At 63.8% G+C, this 22,063-nt stretch overlaps 2 protein-coding genes across 4 annotated transcripts in view; one reads left to right on the top strand and one right to left on the bottom strand.

Annotated features, from left to right (window-relative positions):
- Positions 1-977: 977 nt before the first annotated feature.
- On the top strand, positions 978-10,130 carry DDX39A (DExD-box helicase 39A). Of its 2 annotated transcripts, XM_077838679.1 has the most exons (11): positions 978-1,094; positions 1,969-2,177; positions 2,688-2,815; positions 4,511-4,603; positions 5,072-5,255; positions 5,950-6,068; positions 7,168-7,299; positions 7,842-7,951; positions 8,111-8,255; positions 9,397-9,544; positions 9,966-10,130. In XM_077838679.1, the coding sequence occupies exons 2-11, from the start codon at positions 1,970-1,972 to the stop codon at positions 9,980-9,982; spliced, it is 1,284 nt and encodes a 427-aa protein (XP_077694805.1). In that variant the 5' UTR covers positions 978-1,094; position 1,969; the 3' UTR covers positions 9,983-10,130. The 2 variants fall into 2 exon arrangements, with proteins under 2 accessions (XP_077694805.1, XP_077694806.1); XM_077838680.1 differs by lacking the exon at positions 978-1,094 and having other exon boundaries at positions 2,151-2,279.
- Positions 10,131-11,122: 992 nt separating this feature from the next.
- The window catches only part of ADGRE5 (adhesion G protein-coupled receptor E5), a 43,190-nt gene continuing 32,249 nt past the window's right edge, over positions 11,123-22,063 (bottom strand). Inside the window, exons 8-20 of one of the 2 annotated variants that reach the window (XM_077838434.1) lie at positions 20,063-20,112; positions 19,533-19,643; positions 18,980-19,154; positions 18,414-18,530; positions 17,802-18,034; positions 17,410-17,574; positions 15,838-16,029; positions 14,342-14,562; positions 13,895-13,961; positions 13,494-13,585; positions 12,987-13,155; positions 12,216-12,305; positions 11,123-11,719 (exon numbers count right to left, since the gene is read on the bottom strand). In XM_077838434.1, the coding sequence (XP_077694560.1) occupies positions 11,684-11,719; positions 12,216-12,305; positions 12,987-13,155; positions 13,494-13,585; positions 13,895-13,961; positions 14,342-14,562; positions 15,838-16,029; positions 17,410-17,574; positions 17,802-18,034; positions 18,414-18,530; positions 18,980-19,154; positions 19,533-19,643; positions 20,063-20,112 (1,718 nt within the window). In that variant the 3' untranslated portion in view covers positions 11,123-11,683. The remainder of the gene's footprint in view (positions 11,720-12,215; positions 12,306-12,986; positions 13,156-13,493; positions 13,586-13,894; positions 13,962-14,341; positions 14,563-15,837; positions 16,030-17,409; positions 17,575-17,801; positions 18,035-18,413; positions 18,531-18,979; positions 19,155-19,532; positions 19,644-20,062; positions 20,113-22,063) is intronic. The other variant, XM_077838435.1, reaches the window with a different exon arrangement.

The following is a 22,063-nucleotide window of genomic DNA, read 5'->3' as shown; positions in this document are numbered from 1 at the left end:
CTTCGTGGATACTTCTCTGAAAACATCCGTTCAGTGGGCAGCGGCCGTCGAAGAAGCGAACACAATGTTGGGAACCATTAGCAAAGGGATAGAAAATAAGTGAGGAAATATCGCAATGCCACGGTGTAAATCCATGGTCCAGCCACATCTTGAATACTGGGTGCAGCTCTGGTCACCCCGTCTCAAAGAAGATATGTTGAACTGGGACAGGTGCCGAGACGGGCAACAGATATGATCAGGGGGACGGATCCGCTTCCGTACGAGGCGAGATTAAAAAGGCCGGGACTGTTCAGTGTAGAAAAGAGCTGACTGAGGGGGGATATCGACATAGGGGACTATAAAATCAGGAATGGGGTGGAGAGATTGAATATTTGCCCCTTCACGTAACACAAGAACCCGGGGTCAACGGATGAAATTAACGAGCAAACGGAAGGACGGGCTTCTCCGCCAAGAGCTGGGACTGGGCTTGGAGCAGACCCTGGCCGGGTCCATCAATGGCTGCTAGCCAAGGCGGCCGGGTCGGTCCCCTGGCTGCCAGCAGCCCTGCCCATCCCCAGCTAAGGCGCCTGCCCACCATGGCCCAGCCTGGCCCTTCTGCGCCTCTGATCCTGGCTGGGAGCCCCTGCTCCTGCCAGCACTCAAGATGGCGTCCCGTTGCCTCCCAGCCCAATGGTGTCTTTCTTTGCCATCAATCAAGATGGCGTCTCACCCCGGGCTTCGCGTGCCCTTTGCACCGCCCGCACTCAAGATGGCAGATCTACCCTCCCGGGAAAACAGTGAAAGGGCGCGGTGACTGACAGGCGAGTCGACGCAATCAACAGGCCGCTTGGAAAGATCGACAGCTCTATCAGCCAATCAACTGGCAATGCGTCTAACTGCACCGCCTTTTTCCGGCGTCAGGCGGGCTTCGGGCCTGGCGAAGACCAATGAGAATGGAGGCCGCGGCCGGAGTGACGGGGCACCGCGCCAATGGGGGCGGAAACGGAAGGAACGCTCTGTAGTCGCCGGGAGGAGGACAAGCCGCGCGGGAGTCGGAGTCGGTCGGAGTCGGAGCCGGAGCGCGGCACCACGTGAGCGGCCTCCGGGAGCGCGAGGTGAGAGCGGCGGGGCGGGGCGGTCACGCGAGCCCGGGGCTTGGCCTGCGGCCTGGTCCGGGCCCAGGATCGGGCAGCCCCGTGGCGGGCCGGGGCCGGGGATCGGGGGCCTGTTGCGGGCGATGCTCTGGTGTCCCCAAGGCGGCGGCCCCCCCCCGCCCCCCTCCCCGCTCTGTGTTCCCGGGGTCGGGGTGGCTGGGCTCGATCCCCGACAGGAGCAGCTCTCGGGGGGGGGCAAGTTCTGTGCAGGAGTCCGTCCCCCCCCCAGCTCTGCCGGTGCCCCCCACTCCCGACCCGCTGCCCCAGCCCTGCCCCCCACCTCTGCCAGTGCCCCCCACTCCCGACCCGCAGCCCCCTGCCAGCCCTCCCCCCAGCTCTGCCAGTGCCCCCCACTCCCGACCCGCTGCCCCAGCCCTGCCCCCCCCAGCTCTGCCGGTCCCCCACACTCCCGACCCGCTGCCCCCTGCCAACGCAGCCCTGCCCCCTCCGCTCCCCCCCATGCTCTGCCAGTGCCCCTCAATCCCGACCCTCAGTCCTTGCTAGCCCAGCACTGGGCGCGTGTCCCCCCACCCACCAGCTCTGTTGCTGCCCCTCACTGCTGACCCGCAGGCCCCCACACCTCTACCAGCTCCCCTCAATCCTGACCTGCAGCTCCTGATACGTCAGCCCTGGGCCCCCCTCAGTTCTGGCAGTGCCCCTCAATCCCCACCTGCAGCCCCCTGCTAGCCCAGCTTCAGCTCCCCACCAACTCTGTGGGTTCTCCTCAGTCCTGACCCGCAGCCCCCTGCTACCCCAGCCCTGTTCCCCCTGCCCCTGCTCCGCTGGCGCCCCTCAGTGCGGACCCGCAGCCGCTGAGCGCGTCTGTTCCTCGCAGAATGGCTGAGCAGGACGTGGAGAACGAGCTGCTGGATTATGAGGAGGACGAGGAGCCCCAGGTGGTGGCGGATGCGGTGCCCCCTCCAGCAAAGAAGGACGTGAAAGGCTCCTATGTGTCCATCCACAGCTCGGGCTTCCGGGATTTCCTGCTCAAACCTGAGCTACTGCGAGCCATCGTGGACTGTGGCTTTGAGCACCCGTCTGAAGGTAGGAGCGGAGCCGAGGCCCCCGGCCCCCAGGAGCGCAACCCCCTTGCCAGCCCGCCTGGGAGGAGCTGCAGGCGGGGGCCGTAGAGAGCGGCGCTGCCTGGTGAGAGCTGCGGGGGGACGGGGGCGTCGGCAAGGGAGTGAGATCCTCGAGATCTGCCCTGCCAAGTGGGGGCAAGCAGGGGCTCAGCAGGGGGCGCTCTCCCCCACAGTCCGTGCTGGCTCCAGTGCAGCACTAGGGGGCGCTGTGCTGCAGGGAGTGGGGTGGGGCTCAGGAGGGGGTGCTCTCCCCAGTGTTGGTCCCAGTGTGGCACTAGGGGGCACTGTGCCCCTGGGAGAGGGGTGGGGCTCAGTAGGGGGGCTGACCCTAATGCTCCAGAGCAGGAGGGGGGTGGGGTTTAGTGGGTTAGAGCAGGGGGCTGGGAGTCAGGACTCCTGGGTTCTATCCCCAGCTCTACCTCGTTCTGCTGTGCCCCGTGTAACGGCCGTGCATCCGCCTTTGCTCCCACAGTGCAGCACGAGTGCATCCCGCAGGCCATCCTGGGCATGGACGTGCTGTGCCAGGCCAAGTCGGGCATGGGCAAGACGGCCGTCTTCGTGCTGGCCACGCTGCAGCAGATTGAGCCAGTGGATGGACAGGTACAGGGTGGGGGCGGGTGTTCGTGTGTGTGTCTGGGCTGTGGGATTTGCTGGGGAGAGGAGCAGGCTTGCCTCCCCAGCCCCCTCGCCCTTCTCTGCCCCACCCCATGTGGGAAGGCACCTGGGGTCACTCTCATGGCTGTGCTGTGGGGTAGACTTGGCAAGGAGAACATGGCACCAGATGCTTCAGAGGGAATGAGCAGAGCAGGGCAATTAGCGAGTGATCCATCCATTGTCCGCCAGTCCCAGGTTTAGGGACACCCACTGCGTCCTTGACCATGCTGGCTCATAGCTGTGACTGGACCTGTGTTGCAGGAACTCAGCTCATTCGTTTCTGAGCCCACGTGTACTTTTGGCCACCTCTTGCTTGCGTTGTTGCTCGTTAAGCAAATGAGGGCCGCGCCTGGTTCACAGTGAAGGGGGTTAACCCTGGGAACGGACGCCAGGGCAGGGCTGGATTCTCCGCCTCTCGATGCCTTGCACGCAAGCTGCTGTGGGGAAGGTGCCTTAGCCTGATGCGCTGTGGGCTCAGTACAGGGGTGAGCGGAGGCCAGTCTCTGGCCATGCTGCAGGAGGTTGGGGTTAGACAGGCCCCTCTGGCCTGCAGCTCCTGGGAAGTGGATCCCTGGGAGGCTGGTTCTGGGCCTGCTCCTCGGGGGGACTTTGAGGTGCTGCTGACGCAGTGGGAGAATCCAGTGTGGCCAGAGCCATGTGTTTCTCTGGCCCAGGCTAGCCTCGGAGTCCAGGACAGGCTGTTGCTGAGAACCATCCCTTCTGCCTTCAAATCTGACTATGGGCTGGAGGGGGAGGCCAGGGGTCCCTGGTGGGGGTCACCCCGGGCTGTGGGGCTGGTGCCACCCCGGGCTGTGGGGCTGGTGCCACCCCGGGCTGTGGGGCTGGTGCCACCCCGGGCTGTGGGGCTGGTGCCACCCCAGCGACGCTGGAGGGATCCCCGGAGCAGGTCGGGACCGGGCAGCAGCAGGGAGACTGCTGCCATGCTGATCCGAGAGCTGGCGAACTCGCTGCATGTGAGCGCCCTGAAGCGCGGCCCTGGGCCCTCGTTGACCCAGCTGGATTTGCCTCAGGAGCCTGCTGCCCCCCGGCCACGCCCTGCTGCCCCCGGCACTGCAGGGAGCATAGGGCTTTGCCCACTTCTGGCTGGGGATGGGCCTGCCTGGGCGCTGCTGCCATTTCTCTGGATCTCCAGCGGCTCTGCTGCCTCAGGGGGCTGGCTCGGAGCCGCCAGCCTGGCACTGGGCTGGTGCTGGGATACCCCCTGTGGGCTGGATCCTGCCCCGGGACAGCCTCCCAGCGGGCTGTAGCCGCATGGGGCTGGCAGCCACCGAACTCTGCTCCGCTGAGCCCGGGCCACTGGGGGCCATGGCCTGCCCCGGATCCATGGGCCAGAGCGATCCTGGCTAGCAGTGGGGCCTGTCCCTGCTGTTGCAGCATTAGCAGCATGGACCCTCGGCGCTCTGGATTAGTCCGGTCTCCATGGGGGTGGGGGGAGCTCTGAAAGCTCAGGGGAAGGGGCGAAGATGGGGGCACCTGTTCTCCAGGATTTGTGGGAGGTGGCAGCTATCCCTGAGGGGACGGGGGAGGGGTGTCCCTGGGTGGGGACGTCAGGCTGTATCCCAGGGGGGCAGGGCAGGGTCTCTGCTGGGGTGACCCCTTCTCTTCTCCCCCCTGCCCCAGGTGTCGGTGCTGGTGATGTGCCACACGCGAGAGTTGGCATTCCAGATCAGCAAGGAGTACGAACGCTTCTCCAAGTACATGCCCAGCGTCAAGGTGAGCCTGGCCCCCCGGCGTCAAGGGGAACCCCTCCCCCGCGCCCCTGGTGCCCCCGGTGGAGCCGCGAGTGTTATTCAGCCTGGCGCCAGTGAGTGAGGAGTGTGGGGAGTATCCCCACTTCCAGGGGGCTAGACGTTGGAGACACAGCCCCACCCCCCACAGCGTGAGCCCCCCAGCAGCTGCCCGTATGACTGTGTTGAGGGCCTGAAGCTTGGAAGCTGCAAGGGTGGGTCTCCGTCTCCTCCGTGCTCATGTGGGAGACCCAGAGAGTGGCTGGGGGTGGGTCAGGACTCCCGGGTTCAAGTCTAGGCCCTGCCACTAAACTGCCCTTGGACAAGTCCTGTCCCCCCTGCCTCAGTTTCCCTCCAGTGGGAGTGGAGGGATGCTCCCCTAGCCCCAGGCCTGCCCAGTGCTGGGGGTTCGCTGCCTGGCCACTGACCCTGCTCTTCCCCCGGCCACCTACAGGTGGGGGTGTTCTTCGGGGGCCTGTCCATCAAGAAGGACGAGGAGGTGCTGAAGAAGAACTGCCCCCACATCGTGGTGGGGACCCCGGGGCGCATTCTGGCCCTGGTGCGCAACAAGAGCCTCAACCTGCGGAGCGTCAAGCACTTCGTGCTGGACGAGTGCGACAAGATGCTGGAGCAGCTTGGTGAGATGGGGTGGGGGGCGCTAGGGGGTGTAGGGGGAGGGATCCCCAGAGCGTCCCAACCTGCCTGGGGTACCTGAGGCCTAGGGGCTGTCTGCATCATCTGTCAGGGCTCCTGGGTTCTAATCCAAGCCCTGGGAGGGGAGTGGGGTCTAGTGGTTAGACCAGGGGAGACTGGTGGGTGGAGGGTACGGCCCCTGGGTTCAAGCCCCGCTCCCCTCCCAGCGCTGGGAATACATGACAGGGTCTGAACCTTCTCCAGCTGCCTGGGTGGCGAGCGTCTCCTTTCTCTGGGGCAGGGATGGTGCCAGCTGGTTCTGCCCTAGGGACCCTGCCAGCATCAGGGCTGGAGCTGCCTGATGCCAGGTGCTGCCCAGTCCTGGGGGCCCAGCTATGTGTCCCTGGGTCCTGCTGGTCTGAAGGCCAGGCCGCTGTGTCTGGGGTGTGACCCCAGGCCGGGGCGGGGGGGTGCAGACACCCGGCGGGGAGCGAGGGGGAGGCTGCCTGCAGGGGAGTGGGATCAGACAGTCTGGGATTAAGTCACCGGTCGCAGAGAGCGACTTGGGGAATTGGGGGGGGCTGGAGCTTTCACCCCAGCGGGCTGGTTCTGGGCCTCGTTCCCAGGGCTGGACCTCTGGGGGTTAAACACGAGGCCCCCCCCAGCTGTCTCCAATGCAGTGACCCTCCCTCCCCACAGACATGCGGCGGGACGTGCAGGAGATTTTCCGGCTGACACCCCACGAGAAGCAGTGCATGATGTTCAGCGCCACCCTCAGCAAGGAGATCCGGCCGGTGTGCCGCAAGTTCATGCAGGATGTGAGTCCCCGGCCCGGCCCCTCGCCCCCCGGCCCCTCGCCCCCCGGCCCCTCGCCCCCCCGGCCCCTCGCCCCCCGGCCCCTCGCCCCCCGGCCCCCCGGCCCGGCCCCTCGCCCCCTGCCGCCCAGCCTGCCCCCAGCTCATCACCCCGCGTGGGCCTGGCCCTGCCCTCCCAGCCCATCACTCCTCCCCCCCCGCCACCCAGCCTGCCTCCGACCCCTCACACCCCAGCCCATCACCCCTCGTGGGCCTGCCCCTCAGCCCTGCCCCCCCAGCCTCTCATCCCCCCTGCCCTGCCCCCCCGGCCCCTCACCCCTTGTGGGCCTGGCCCCTCACCCCTTGTGGGCCTGGCCCCTCACTCCTCCCCCCCCGCCACCCAGCCTGCCTCTGACCCCTCACACCCCAGCCCATCACCCCTCGTGGGCCTCCCCCCCTGCCCTGCCCCCCCAGCCTCTCATCCCCCCCTGCCCTGCCCCCCCGGTCCCTCACCCCCTGCCCCTCACCCCTCGTGGGCCTGGTCCCTCCCCAGCCTGGCCAGGAAAGGTGCCCTCGATCCCCGGCTGGGCTCAGCGCTGAGCAGCCCTAAGCCTCCGGGCCTGGCCACCAGCAACTCACCCAGTACCTGCTGATTTGACGGGGGCACCCAGCCAGGTCCCCTGCTCTGCACAGGAGGCAGCATGGTGGGGGGCCAGCTAGTCTGGGGTTCCTGGCCCCCTCACGCAGGGTCCCTGGGAGGGTGTGGGAGGGTCTGCTGTGGAAAAGCCTTCCCACCACTCTGGCTGCTGCCCCAGGCCCTGGCACAGCGAGGTTTGGCAGCCCTATGCCCCTGGCACGTCCATAGCCTGGGTGAGGCAGGCCCTGCTGTGGGGGTGTTGCTGACCCATGCTGGAGGTGGAGCTTTGACTCCCTCTAGTGGCTGGGTGGTGTGGGGAGGGTAAGGGTCTACTACGGCTGCTGTCGAAGGGAGCTCCTCCCCCAGCTCAAGTGACGGAGCCCCTGCTCTCAGTGCTGGGTTCAGACCGGGGGTTGGCTCACGGAGAGCTGGGTTGAAGCCTCTTTGGCAGTGAGGGGGTGTCACTGAGCTGCTCCCTCCCTCCAGCCCATGGAGGTCTTCGTGGATGACGAGACCAAGCTGACGCTGCACGGCCTGCAGCAGTATTACGTCAAGCTGAAGGACAGCGAGAAGAACCGCAAGCTCTTCGACCTGCTCGACGTGCTGGAGTTCAACCAGGTGTGTGTGTGTGGGGCGGGGGGACGCCTGGGTCCCGTCCCCAGCTCTGGGAGGGGAGTGTGGGGCTGGGAGCAGGACTCCTGGGTTCCGGCTGGCTGTGACACCAGGGCCAGGCTGTGGATCCTTGCCAGAGCCACCCACAGCGCTAGGCCCCTGGGAGAGCCAGGAGGGGGAGGAGCCTTGCTTGGTTCGGGGTTGGGGGGGTTAGAGTGTGCTCAGTCTCCTCTGGCTGCACTCTGTGTGTGGGGGGAGGGGCAGTGACACCCCCCAGATGGGAGACCAGGGCAAGATGGGCCCTTTGGACTCCACTGCAGAAGGGGTGAGGCCTGTGGATAGCTGGGCAGAGGGGGGCAGGAGCAGGATTCACCTGTGGGGGGCTGATCCCAGGCAAGATCCGGGGGGTGGGCCGGGCTGGGGTTGAACAGCTGGTGTCCTGTCCCTCCCCCTCCACCTCCTGTGCTGATGGGGTGGGGGCAGGGAGGAGGTGGAGCTGTCTGCCGAGGTGGGGGGTGCTGGGTGCTAACCCTCTGCCCCTCCCCCAGGTGGTGATCTTCGTCAAGTCGGTGCAGCGCTGCATGGCCCTGGCCCAGCTGCTGGTGGAACAGAACTTCCCGGCCATCGCCATCCACCGGGGCATGTCGCAGGAGGAGAGGTGGGTGCCGGGCACTGGAGGGGCTGGGCAGGGCCTGGCCTGGCCTGGGGAGTCTCGCTGACCTGATTTGTGCTGGCACCAGGCTCTGGGAGGGGAGCGGGGCCTAGTGGTTGGAGCAGGGCTGGGGTCTCAGGTGTGATTTCCCCCCCCCCTCCACAGGCTGTCCCGGTACCAGCAGTTCAAGGATTTCCAGCGCCGCATCCTGGTGGCCACCAACTTGTTCGGGCGGGGGATGGACATCGAGCGTGTCAACATCGTCTTCAACTACGACATGCCCGAGGACTCGGACACCTACCTGCACCGGGTGAGCTCTGCCGCTGGGGACAGCCGGGCCTGGCCCAGCACGCGGGGGGAGGGTTCTGACCCTGCACCCACCGGCCTAGGGAGAGCCGGGGCCTGACCCTGCGGCTGCTGGCCCAGGCACATCATGGGCATCGGTGGGGAGCCTCATTGCCCACAGGCTCTGCCCAACGTTGGGGGCCCAGCACCCCTGGACCAGCTGCTACTCTGGTACCCGAGCAAGGGGCGCCCCGGCTGACAGGCGGTATGGCCCCGGCTGACAGGCAGTATGGCCCTGGCTGTCCAGGGATGGGTTTGATCTGGGCCTGTTGTTAAGGAAGTTAGCATATGTGACTCCATTTTGGTTTGAGGCCCACCATTGTCTAAAAGCAAACACCTCATGCACCCGGAGTGGTGTTCCTTAGATACTGCATTCCTGTGAAAGCCCCCCCTTGTCTCCAGCCTGTCTCGACTCCCGGTTTCTGTTCTTTGTTTGTTTCTAACTCCCTGCCTCCTGGCCTTGATGTGAGCCTCCCATCCTGATAGGAGAGGCTACTGGTGCATTGCTTTGGGACCATGTTGTGTAGTTGAAGTAATGGTCTAGCACGGGGAATGTACCTAGCAGGGACAGGTAGTAGATAAGGGAAGGGTTTGTCTACTGGCTAAGGTTTCCGATGCACGAGGGCAACATGCTTTGCTAAAAGGTATATAATCTCTGTATAACCTGCATTCGGGGCCCCCTCCTGACTAGCAGGGGGGCACCACGCTCAAGCGTAATAAACTTAGTGTCTCTGGAAACTCTGCAGTTGTGGACTTTGGTCGTGTGCCTCAGCTGAGGCTCAAACTGTGCATGACCTATTGGGTGTAATTCGTAATGCTGTCAGGATGTGGGGGGCTCTTTGCCTGGCTCTTTAATAATCAGGCAGGGCGAGTGCTTGGCAAGTGGCCCCTGCTGATGCCCCCATAGGGTTGGAGGGGCATACCTGGGGGGCCTCAGAGTTGCCCCCCCCCCGCTACATCGCCCAGGGTGGGTCACAGAACCCCAGCCTCTCCTGGCCCCATGCCCTCCCACACCTGTGCTGGGCTCCCAGGCAGTTACAGGTTCCTAGGGGGAGGAGCTCCCAGGAGGCCCCTCCCCACTGACAGCCCCACCCCGCTCATTGCAGGTGGCACGTGCCGGGCGCTTCGGCACCAAGGGCCTGGCCATCACCTTCGTGTCGGACGAGGGCGACGCCAAGATCCTCAACGAGGTGCAGGATCGCTTCGAGGTGAACGTGGCAGAGCTGCCTGAGGAGATCGACATTTCCACGTACAGTACGTACCGGCCGGGGGGCAGCCCTCGGCCCTTCGCCCTCCCCCCAGGGAGCAGCTGCGGGGTTTGGGCCCAAATCCTGTCTTTCTGGGGGACATCACAGCTGGGGAGCCCCATGCCCTCAGGGCGCCCAGGTGCCATGGTGATGGGCCCGTAGATTAGACTCAGCATGGGGTGGGGCCTCTCCTGATCTCTGATGCTTGTGGAACGGCAGCAGCCACTGACTCCTCCCCCCCATGGCTTCTGCCCCCATGACTGTAGAGGGAGGATTCTGGTGGCTGCCATCCCAGCTGCTCTGGGGGGGCCACAGTGGTGGAGCCCCCTAGTGGTGGTGGTGGGGAGTCTGGTCACAGTGAAGAACTGAATGGGGTGAGGGAGCCCTCTGGTGGGAGCAGTGGGATTAACAGCCTCTTTCTCTTACAGTTGAACAGAGCCGATAACGGGATCGGACCCCCCTGCCCAGAACCAGCCCGGCTGCTCTTTTTAACCCTTTCTAAGTCAGATCACGGGTATTTCATTTTTTTACGCAGTTTTTAAACCTGTAGATGTGTGTGTAACAGTGTCTCAAATAAACTTTTTATTACCAAGTGCCTGTGGGGGGGTTTTAGCTTCTTGAGGGGCTTAAAGAGATTTTAATTTGTTTTGTGTGTAATGGGCCCCCTGCAAAGGAGGTTCTGATTAATTTGGTTTAAATGCCTTATCTGGATTGGGCTGGAAAGTGGCTGCAGCTTTTCACAACAGCTTTGTCCCACCCCAGAGATGGCCGCATCTATCTGCGCGATTAAAAACGGTTTCAGAGTATTACATGTTCTGTCTCCCTGAGACACTGGGAGTCAGGACGCCTGGGTTCTATCCCAGCAATGAGGGGAAGTAGGGTGTCATGTAGGCCATACCTGCAGGAGGGGGACGCTATCCTGCAAAGCAGATTTGGGGTTATGATGGATAATCAGCAGAAGAGGAGCTCCCACGGCAATGCTGTAGCTAAAGGATGTGTGAAGAGGGGATGCTCAGGTAGGAGTAGGGAGGTTATTTTACTATATTTCTGGACCTGGGCTGAGTGCCACTTAACTAGTGCCCCCACTTCCAGATAGATGCTGATAAATTGGAGAGGTCAGAAGGCCTGCGAGGATGGTGGAAGGATTTGCAAACCTGCCCTGTAGTGACAGACTCCAGGAGCTCAATTTGATTAGCAAAGAGACAGGGAAGGGGTGACTTGGTCAGTCTACAGGGACTTTGATCATGGGCTCTTCAGTCTAGCAGCCAGAGGGCTGGAAGTGAGACCAAGTCACGCTGGAAATCAGCAGGGAGGGTAAATTAACCACTGGGACAGCTTCCCCTGGGCTGTCACTGGCCTTTTCCCAATGGAGCTGGGATGTTCTGCTCTCAATGGAGCAGGAATTAATCCAGGGAGGGCACGGGCCTGTTCTGCAGCTGGTTGGACTCAGAGGATCACAGGGGGCCCAGCTGCCCTTAGAACATGTAATAGAGGATTAGAGTAGCGGGGGCTGGGAGTCAGGACTCCTGGGTTCTCTCTAGCTGCCACACACGTGGCTCCTCGAAGCAGCTGTTTTTGTCACAAACTTATTTTAATAACTTTAAAAAGATCATTTTAAAAAAAAGTGTCACCCGTGAGACACAGACAGCCGAGCCCTGGGGGCCGCTGCTTGCCTCCTTCCGCTCAGGCCGTGTGGTACCGTCATCGAAGCCAAGGGCAGTGGCTGATGCTGCAGACCCTGGGTGGAGGGTTCATCACGGGCGGCTGGATTCATCTCCACTGCGTGCACTCGGCCCAGCCCCTCGTGGTGCCGCAGGCGGGGACAGGGAACCGTTCGTACCGAAGGAAAAGGTGCCCCCGGGTGGCCAGAGTACATCGCGTGGGAGCCAAGCGGCTGCCCCCCTGGCCGCTGCACGCAGGCCTGGGGCTGGTGCGAGTGACCAGCAGGTGGGGGCAGCTGGGCAGTGTAATGGTGCCCCCCGCTGCCTGGCAGGTTCCACTGGGCAACCGTTGAAGCATCTGCGTGCGGCGAGTCCAGGTGCGTGGTGGGGCTCCTGCTCACGGGCCCTGCCAGGCCGGGGGCAGGGGGCCGGGTTTTCTCACGTGCAAAGCTGCGTTGTCCAGAAATGGGCTGAGCGCAAGAGTGCTACAACCCTGACTCCTGCGAAGGCTGGAGCCCCTGCTGGAAAGGAGTGGGGGGCGGGGAGTTAGAGCAGGACTTAACCCCCAACTCTCCCTTCCCCTCCCCCCAGGCTGGTCACTGGTGGCCCTAAGGCCTCATGGTGAGTCAAAATGACAAATGGGGTCCTGGCTCTCAGCCCCACCCAGAGCTGGGGACAGACCCCAGGGGTCCTGGCTCCTAGATTTCCCCCCCCCCCCCAGAGCTGGACACAGACCCCAGGGGTCCTGGCTCCTAGAGCTCCCCCTCCCTTCCTAGAGCTGGGCACAGACCCCAGGGCTCCCAGCCCCTCTCTCTGGCTTTGACTTCCTTCTCAGCCCAGCTCTGCCTCATTTCTCTTCTAGCCCCCGCCCCCCCCCCCCAACACAAGGAGGAGGCAGTGAGCACTTGCTGGGTGGGGTTTGGCTGTGGGGGCCAGAGCAGGAGGGGAGGGTGGGGAAGGACTGCAGGGCAGAAGGCTCCTGCGCTGTTGTGGGGCGCGGCCCGGCCCCCCCCTTACCCGTGTGGTGGTCGAGCTGCTGAACTCCGAGTACTTGGCCGGTCCCTTGAGGCCGCCACACCTCAGCCACCTGCGGTACTCGTCCCTCACCTGGCAGGAGAGAGGAGAGGGCTGGTCACCCCACGGCGCAGGGGAGCTCACAGGGGTGGGGCCTCAGCTGTAGGGAGACAAGGGCCCAGAACTGGCTGGGGGGGGGAGCTCTCAGCTACTCCAGCCCCTCGCAGCAGAGGACACTAGGGGGAGCTCCCAGCAGGGGGGAGCCCCCAGCGGGGGGGGGGGCTGTGGGGTAGGGGTTGAGCACCAGCTGTGGAAGGAGCCCAGGGGTGGGGTGCTGGCTGTGGGGGTGCTGGGGGGGTGGCTGTGGGGCAGGGGTTGAGCACCAACTGTGGAAGGAGGCCAGGGGTGGGGTGACACTGTGGGGCAGGGAGTGAGGGCTGGCTGTGGGGTGGCCGTTAAGCACCGGCTGGGGGCAGTTGAGTGCTGGCTGTGGAAGGAGGCCAGGGGTGGGGTGACACTGTGGGGCAGGGAGTGAGGGCTGGCTGTGGGGTGGCCGTTAAGCACCGGCTGGGGGCAGTTGAGTGCTGGCTGTGGAAGGAGCCCAGGGGTGGGGTGACGCTGTGGGGCAGGGGGTGAGCGCTGGCGGTGGGGTGGCCATTAAGCACCGGCTGTGGGGCGCTGCTGGGGGCAGTTGAGCGCTGGCTGTGGCAGTGCCCGGGGCGGGAGGGGGGCACTGTGGGGCTGAGGCTGAGCGCCGGCTAGGGGGAGACTGGCCTGTTGCTTGAGCAGACAGTGCAGCAGGAAGATGAAGAGCCCCTGCAGGCTGTTGAGGATGGTGAAGATGTAGGAGACGACCAGGCTGCGCTGGTTGAACTGGAACATGCCGAAGATCCAGGTGGTGCCCAGGATGCAGAGCTGGGCAATGGCCGTGATGGTGAGCACCCTGTGGGGGGGGGAACCAGTCACATGGCCCTGCCCCTCAGTCACAGCTCACCTCCCCTCCCCCCCTCGGGGCCCCACCTCCTAGGGCCCCGCCTGTGTGGCATGTGACTGACATCTCCCACACACAGCCCCCATGTCCCCAGCTCTGCCCCCCCCAGCCAGTAGGGGGTGGGGGAAAATGTTACTCATATGTGGCCCCCTCCCCCAGGTTACCCCCTACCCCCCCACGCATGGGGGGGGATAACATCCTGCTAATTATATCCCCCTCCCGCAAGTGGGGTCAGCAGGGCACTGCCAGGGTCTCTGCTGCCCTGGGGGCCACGCCTGCCTGTCCGCTACCTGAGCTTCTTCAGCTGGCTCATGTCAGGGTTGATGTCGGCGAATTTCAGGGACAGCTTCCAGACGGTGACCACGAAGATCACGGCGTTGACCTGTCGGGGGCAGGGGGGAGGCTGGTTGGGAGAGCGGCAAGTGTGTCCCAAGGGTTGGGACTATGGGATTTACCAGCTGTGCGGCCCATGGGGCAGCCCCTTGCCTGGGCCCAGGGCACCCCAAGCCCTGTAGTGACCCAGCTCTGCCTCTGGGGTGGGCTGGGGGACAACCAGCGAGGGGCCCAGCTGCCCCGGAGCTGGGGCTGGGTGGCCGAGGAAAGAAGCGAGGGACAGCCGACAGCCAGGCCCTCCGGGGCCAGCTTGGGGACTAGCGCTGGCATGGGGCTGGGCTGGGGAAGGGGGGTTTACCGCGATGATGATGCAGACGGGCGCCAGGAAGCTCCAAATGAAGTCGTTGTCCAGCGAGAGCCAGCAGCTGTGGGGGGGAGGGACAGATATGGGGGTTAGTCACTCACCTGCCAGCAGGGGGCCCTGTGGGGTGGGGGTCTCCCCAGCACTGGCAGAGTGGGGTATGGAGACATGCCAGCCCACCCCCACCCCCCCTTGGTGCCTGGGCGCTTCCTTGCGTTGTACAAGTGTCCCGGGCGGGGGCCCTGGCCCAAGTGGCAGGCGGGTGCCCCCTCCCTCACCCTGGCCTCACCCACCCCAGGGGGGCCCGCCCCTCCTCTCCCCTGGTGGGCCCAGATGGCCACGGCCCACCCGGCTGAGCCGCTCTTCTTCCCGTGTGCTGCCCTGTCCCCCACGAGCCCCTGGCCGCGAGCAGGGGGCCTGCCCCGCCCCAGCCCGGTGACTCACTGGCGCGCCGTGCCGTAGCCCGTGTGGTAGGTGGCGGCCGAGAGGCCCACGACGAGGGCCGGCACGCCGTAGCCCAGCAGGAACATGTAATGACGCCGGAGGCCGTGGGGGGTGAAGACCTGAACCACCAGCAGGTAGAGCTCGGCGCCCTCCAGGCACATCCAGCAGAAGGCGGCCAGGAAGAAGTAATGCAGGAGCCCGGCCACCACGCCGCACACCACCTGTAGCCAAGGGGGTGTGGGCACGTCAGGGCTGGGCTCCCGGCTACTCCAGCCCCAGCCCAGCGGGGGGCGCTGTAGCGAGCGGGGCAGGAGCACTGGCTGTGGGGGGAGCTCCCGGCTACTTCAGCCCCAGATGCTGGCGGGGCACTGTGGGAAGCAAGGCAGGACTGCTGGCTGTGGGGGTAGCTCCTGGCTTCTCCCGCCCCAACCTGGGGACAGCAAGGGGCACTGTGGGGAGCGGGGCCCCAGGCTGGCTCGGGGGCAGCAGGGGGCGCTGTGGGGAGCGGGGCCCCAGGCTGGCTGGGGGGCAGCAGGGGGTGCTGCGGGGCCTGAGGCTCGCTGGGAAAGCGCTCCCAGAAGGGGGCGCTGTGGGGAGCGGGGCCTGAGGCTGGCTGGGGGCAGCAGGGGGCGCTGTGGGGAGCGGAGCCCGAGGCTGGTTGGGGGGGAGCTCCCAGCAGGGGGCGCTGTGGGGGAGTGGGGTGCAAGGCTGGCTATGGGGGAGCTGCCAGCAGGGGGCGCTGTGGGGAGCAGGGCCTGAGGCTGGCTCGGGGGCCGCAGGGGGCGCAGTGGGGAGCGGGGCCCCAGGCTGGCTGTGGGGGGAGCTGCCAGCAGGGGGCGCTGTGGGGAGTGGGGTCCGAGGCTGGCTGGGGGACAGCAAGGGGCACTGTGGGGAGCGGGGCCCCAGGCTGGCTCGGGGGCAGCAGGGGGCGCTGTGGGGAGCGGGGCCCGAGGCTGGCTGTGGGGGGAGCTGCCAGCAGGGGGCGCTGTGGGGAGCGGGGCCCGAGGCTGGCTGAGGGGCAGCAGGGGGCGCTGTGGGGAGCGGGGCCCGAGGCTGGCTGAGGGGCAGCAGGGGGGCGCAGTGGGGAGCGGGGCCCCAGGCTGGCTCGGGGGCCGCAGGGGGCGCTGTGGGGAGCGGGGTCCGAGGCTGGCTCGGGGGCAGCAGGGGGCGCTGTGGGGAGCGGGGCCCGAGGCTGGCTGTGGGGGGAGCTGCCAGCAGGGGGTGCTGTGGGGAGCGGGGTCCGAGGCTGGCTCGGGGGCCGCAGGGGGCGCTGTGGGGAGCGGGGTCCGAGGCTGGCTCGGGGGCCGCAGGGGGCGCTGTGGGGAGCGGGGTCCGAGGCTGGCTCGGGGGCAGCAGGGGGCGCTGTGGGGAGCGGGGTCCGAGGCTGGCTCGGGGGCAGCAGGGGGCGCTGTGGGGAGCAGGGCCTGAGGCTGGCTCGGGGGCCGCAGGGGGCGCAGTGGGGAGCGGGGCCCCAGGCTGGCGGGGGGGCCGGGTACCCTGTTGCCGGTGCTGGAGGAGCCGGTGAGGAAGACGGCGTAGGCGATGAAGAGCGCCAGGCAGAGGTGCAGGTGGATGGTGGTGCGGGGGCCCTTGAGGGCGCGGCAGAAGAGGAAGGTGATGATGGAGAGCAGCAGGCAGAGCAGCGAGATCACCAGCCCCACCTTGGTGATGATGTCCAGGGTCCAGTCCTGTGCCAGGGGGTGGGGTGGGGGGGTTAGTCAGGGTTCCCGTGTGTCCCCCCCCCTAGTGGTGACACCAGGCAGCCTGCGGGAGCCACACTGTCTGGCTGGGTCTAGCAGCCAGATGGAGTCGATACTGCCCAGCCTGCCCCTCCCCAGGCTGACCCACAGCCCCAGAGCCATGGGGGCTCTAAGGTCATCACCAACCAAGGGGGAATCCCTGGCACCGATCCCTGCACGACGGGGGTGCCAGAAAGTGCGAGGGGCTGGGGCTGTTCCCCTGTGGCAGAGAGCAGAGCGCCCCCACCTGGGGGGTGGAAGCCCCTGCCCAGGGGGGAGCTGCTTTTAGACCAGACGGATGCGCTTGTGGCAAAGGTGCTGCAGCTCAGGACTCCTGGGTTCTATTCCAGCACTGGGAGGCGAGCAGGGTCTAGGGGTTAGAGCAGGGGGGCTGGGGGGTGTTACGAATTACACCTGATAGGACACGCACACCAGTGCTGCGAATTACACCTGATAGGTCACGCACAGTTCGAATCTAGGCTGAGGCACAGAAACAAAGTCCACAGCTGCAGAGTTCCCAAAAGACACTAAGTTTATTACGCTCGAGCGAGGTGCCCCCCTGCTAGCCGGGAGGGGACCCTGAATGCAGATTATACAAAGGTTATATACTTTTTAGCAAAGCATGTTGCCCTCGTGCATCGGAAACCTTAGCCAATAAACAAACCCTTGTCTTATCTATCACCTATCCCTGCTTGGTGCATTCCTCGTGCTATACCAGTATGTTAATTACACAGCATGGTCCTAAAGCCATGCATCAGTAACTTTTATTATCAGGATGGGAGGCCTCACATCAAGGCCAAGAGACAGGGAGTTAGAGACTAACAAAAACCAGATACTGGGAGTCAAGACAGGCTGGAGACAAGGAGGAGGATTTTCACAGGGATTCAGTATCTAAGGATCACTCCTCCTGGTGTATGATGTGCTGGCATTTAAACAATGGTGGGCCCCAAACCAAAATGGAGTCACATGTGCTAACTTTTCCTTAACAGGGGGGGTCCGTTCCCAGCTCCGATGTCACCTCCCTGTGTCTTCTTGAGTGAGGCATTTAACCCCTCCCTGCCTCTGTGCGATGGGGATGGGGACCGCTCTGTCCTGCAATGCAATGGGGTGAGCCGGCCAGGCTGGGGGGCACGTCGGTCGCCGCTATCTGGGCAGTCTCCCTGAGCCCGTGGCTGCTTGTGCCCCTGCTCGGATCCAGGGCCTGGCCTGTCGGTGGGGAACGGGTTTACTCAGGCGGGGAATCTGGAGTGACTCCTGCTCCGCCGGGGAGGATTGAGGGGAAGAGCAGAACCAGCCCAGCCCTGAGGCCCCAGTGAGGGCCACGCTTACCTCCAGCTCGTAGAAGGCCATGAGCACGGCGAAGCTGGTCAGGTGGCTGCACTTGCAGCAGGTGGTGGTGGCATTCAACTGCTGCAGGTTGCAGCCGCGGGAGTCCCAGCGCCTGGTGCTGGTCTCCCAGTAGGCACAGAAGAGGTGCAGGTCGGCCTTCTTCTCCTGGGGACAGAGAGACACTTGGTGCAAGGCGGGGGGGAGAACTCCCCAGGCCCCAAGAGGGCAGGTCGAGGGGGCACGAAGGGCTGGGGGCACAGAGCCTCAGTTTGTCCCTGGGTGGGAGGTGGATTCGCCTGCTGCCCGGGGTGGGGGTGTTACTAGATGGGCCCAGCTCTGCCCCCCCCCGGCGCCCCAGGCTCCCTCCCCCCATGCGCAGCCCGGGGGCTCACCGGCACCGGGTGGCTGAAGCGGAGGCTGACGGAGAGGTTGAGTGCCCGGGTGTCCAGGTCACCGACGAAGGCCGACACCACTGGAGACAGCACCCGGTAGCTGGGCCGCCCCCGTTCCTGCGCCCACTTCCCCGTCTGGCCGATCTTGTCCCACTCGGGCACCTCCACCCGCACAGCACCGTCCAGGATGGGGCTCATCCCCTGGTAGGTCAGCAGGCCAGCCGGGGTGAAGCCTGCGAGAGCCAGAGATGGATGAAAAGGGCAGGAGGGGCCTGGGGGCAGACTGGTACCAGGGGGCGCTGTGTTGCTGTGGGTGCTGCCCCCAATGCCCTGGCTGTGCCCCGTCCCCTTACACACCCCAGCCTGGCACCAGGGGGCGCTGTGTTGCTGTGGGTGCTGCCCCCAATGCCCTGGCTGTGCCCCGTCCCCTTACACACCCCAGCCTGGCACCAGGGGGCGCTGTGCTGCTGGGGGTGCTACCCCCAATGCCCTGGCTGTGCCCCGTCCCCTTACACACCCCAGCCTGGCACCAGGGGGCGCTGTGCTGCTGCTCCCAATGCCCTGGCCGTGCCCATCGCTGTACACACCCCAGCACAGGGGATGACCACATACCTTCATTTTTCTGCCCTGGGGCTCTGGCCCACTTTAATTCCATCTGCGTCTTGCTCTGCTGCAGCGTCACGGTCTCCTGGCTCTGGGCCCCAGCCTTCCTGACCGCCAGCCCCAGCTCTGCAACCACAGCGCCAGCCAGGGCTCACAACAGAGAACATGGACAGGAAGCCTGTAGCTAGGCAAGGTGCTTTCCTGGCTGTGGGGGGAGCTCCCGGCTACTCCAGTCCCAGCCTCTCCCAACAGGGAGTGCTGTGGGGAGCACTGGCTGGGGGCGGGGGAGCTCCCATCTCCCAGTAGGGGGCACTGTGGGGAGTGGGGCGGGAGCACTGGCTGTGTGGGGGAGCTCCCGACTCCCAGCAGGGGGCACTGTGGGGAGTGGGGCGGGAGCACTGGCTGTGTGGGGGAGCTCCCGACTCCCAGCAGGGGGCACTGTGGGGAGTGGGGCGGGAGCACTGGCTGTGTGGGGGAGCTCCCGACTCCCAGCAGGGGGCACGGTGGGGCGTGGGGCGGGAGCACTGGCTGCGAGTGATGAAAGCCCAACGGGGGCCATGTGGCCGGGTGCTGACCTGTGCCATTGGTGGACGTGATGCTGATCATGCTCTCAGGCAGGGTCTGGGCCAGCAATCTCAGCAGCGTCTCCACTATGGCCATCAGCTGCGTTGCAGCCTGGTGTCTCCACTCCATGCTCTCGTTCTGCTGCCCAACCACATTTATCCCCTTCTCCAGAATGTCCAAGAAGCCCTGGCCAAGCAAACGTAGGGGGTGTTGGTGTCACAGTGCCTGAGCCCCCCATCCCCAGATTGCTAGTCCTCCACTGCCTTCCCACAATCCCCCTGAAAGGAAAGACAAGTTCTCCTGCAATTGACATTGCTGCCTGGGAGGTCAGACTAGATGATCACAATGGTCCTGTCTAGCCTAGGAACTGAGGAGAGCCAGTTTCTTGGGCACAGAGCCCCCTGGAGAGGCAGGCATGGGAATTTCTGGGCAGTGCTGCTGTTCATCTCCTGTTCCAGATGCTGCATTCCTATCTATCGCCCTTAGATTAGATCCGAGTAGGAGCAGCGATTCCTCCCCCTAATGGGAACAAACCCAGCAAGGCCCCGAAGTTTGGCTTGGCACCTTCAGCTGCCTCTTCACAGGCTCAGCGCTCTGAACCTTCATGTGCTTCAGCTCCTCCAGCGTCTCCTTGCAGAGGCTTCCCGCCTGGGCCCGGAAGCTCCCCAGGAGGTTCTGCAAAACAAGCCCCAGGCCTGGCTCAGGAAACGAGATCACAGAATCGCAGCCCACCCCGTCCTGAGAGGATCCCTCGGCTCAGAAGCCAGGCGCCAGAGGGAGCGTGGACAATGCCCCATCTGGCCCCAAAGGGGTGCCCAGTGTTTGCAAAGGATGGCAGGGGAAGGCGGTTGCAAGCTAAAGCGTGTTGCAGCAGCCTGATGTTGCTGATCCTGGAGGGTGAGAATCACCCTGGGGGCAAGGCCTAGGCCTCGGCTGGACTGCAGGGGCTCCCAAGGACAGGCCACTGGCTCTGTGCCCAGGGGTGAGTTTGCGCCCCAGAATCCTCGTTGGGCGAGATCAGTGAAAAGTAACGTGGCACGTAAAGGGGAATCAGGGTCTATTCCCCGCCCCCCCGGGGTCTGTGCCCCACTCACCTTGGCTTCTGCAGAATTGTCATCACCCAGCAGCGTTGGGCAGGTGAGCTCTGGGGATGGAAAGGGAGGAGGAGTGAGGGGTGGGCCGGGGGAAATGTGAGGTCTGGCTGGGTAGGTACATGCAGCAGAGCCAGGCACAGAGAGCAGCACTCATTCCCTCCAGCAGGGGGCGGCAGGGACACAGCCCATGTCAGTGATATGGGTGTAATAGATCCCCTCCCAGCAGGGGGAGCAGTGGCCCTCCCCCCACACACACTCAGCCCCACACATGTGCGCAGCCCCTTCTCCCCATCCTCTGCCCCCAAGCCGACCTCTGTGAAAGGGACCCTCCCTCCCCGCCCCGCCTTAGGGGGACTGAACCGCAGTGGGGTGGGGTGAGGGCTATGGAATCAGCCCAGCCTTATCTCCCCGCAACCGTCTCCCCGCAGCTATGCGTGGTTTTGGTGTGTGTTGGGGGTGGCGGGGGAGAATCCAGCAGGGAGCCCTGGGCTGGCCCCACAGTGGCCTCTATCTATTCTATCTGCTACCCAAGATCCATAAACCTGGAAATCTTGGACGCCCCATCATCTCAGGCATTGGCACCCTGACAGCAGGATTGTCTGGCTATGTAGTCTCCCTCCTCAGGCTACGAGCACTCCCAGCTATCTTCGAGACACCACTGACTTCCTGAGGAAACTACACTCCATTGGTGATCTTCCAGAAAACACCATCCTAGCCACTATGGACGCAGAAGCCCTCTTCACCAACTTTCCACACAAAGATGGACTGCAAGCCGTCAGGAACACTATCCCCGATAATGTCACGGCAAACCTGGTGGCTGAACTTTGTGACTTTGTCCTCACCCAAAACTATTTCACATTTGGGGACAACGTATACCTTCAAGTCACTGCTATGGGTACCCGCAGGGCCCCGCAGTATGCCAACATTTGTATGGCTGACTTAGAACAACGCTTCCTCAGCGCTCGTCCCCTAACGCCCCTACTCTACTTGTGCTATATTGATGACATCTTCATCATCTGGACCCACGGAAAAGAAGCCCTTGAGGAATTCCACCATGATTTCAACAATTTCCATCCCACCATCAACCTCAGCCTGGACCAGTCCACACAAGAAATCCACTTCCTGGACACTACGGTGCTAATAAGAGATGGCCACATAAACACCACCCTATACTGGAAACCTACTGACAGCTATGCTTATCTACATGCCTCCAGACCACATCACACGATCCATTGTCTACAGCCAAGCTCTAAGATAGCATTTGCTCCAATCCCTCAGACAGAGACAAACACCTACAAGATCTCTATCAAGCGTTCTTAAAACTACAATACCCACCTGCTGAAGTGAAGAAACAGAATGACAGAGCCAGAAGATTACCCAGAAGTCACCTACTCCAGGAGAGGGTCAACAAAGAAAGTAACAGAACGCCACTAGCCGTCACCTACCGCCCCCCACTAAAACCTCTCCAATGCATCATCAAGGATCTACAACCTATCCTGAAGGACGACCCATCACTCTCACAGATCTTGGGAGACAGCCCTGTCCTTGCTTACAGACAGCCCCCCAACCTGAAGCAAATACTCACCAGCAACCACACACCAAAAACACTAACCCAGGAACCTATCCTGGCAACAAAGCCCGTTGCCAACTTTGTCCACATATCTAGTCAAGGGACACCATCATAGGGCCTAATCACATCAGCCACACTATCAGAGGCTCGTTCACCTGCACATCTACCAATGTGATATATGCCATCATGTGCCAGCAATGCCCCTCTGCCATGTACATTGGCCAAACCGGACAATCTCTATGCAAAAGAATAAATGGACACAAATCAGACATCAAGAATTATAAAATTAAAAACCAGTCAGAGAACACTTCAACCTCCCTGGTCACTCAATTTCAGACCTAAAAGTCGCAATTCTCCAACAAAAAAACTTCAAAAACAGACTCCAATGAGAGACTGCAGAACTGGAATTAATTTGCAAACTATTTACCATT

The sequence above is a fragment of the Eretmochelys imbricata genome, chromosome 20 (assembly GCF_965152235.1).
Source record: "Eretmochelys imbricata isolate rEreImb1 chromosome 20, rEreImb1.hap1, whole genome shotgun sequence".
In the NCBI taxonomy this organism is placed as follows: Eukaryota; Metazoa; Chordata; order Testudines; family Cheloniidae; genus Eretmochelys; species Eretmochelys imbricata.
The sequence above is the reverse complement of the archived record's forward strand: the minus strand, read 5'-3'. Positions and strand labels throughout refer to the sequence as shown.

Bases quoted from the DNA above. Each gene is read 5' to 3' on its own strand.
- DDX39A (XM_077838679.1), top strand. From the start codon at position 1,970: ATGGCTGAGCAGGACGTGGAGAACGAGCTGCTGGATTATGAGGAGGAC. The intron at 2,178-2,687 runs GTAGGAGCGGAG...TTGCTCCCACAG, and splicing joins CTTTGAGCACCCGTCTGAAG to TGCAGCACGAGTGCATCCCG. The intron at 8,256-9,396 runs GTGAGCTCTGCC...CGCTCATTGCAG, and splicing joins CGGACACCTACCTGCACCGG to GTGGCACGTGCCGGGCGCTT.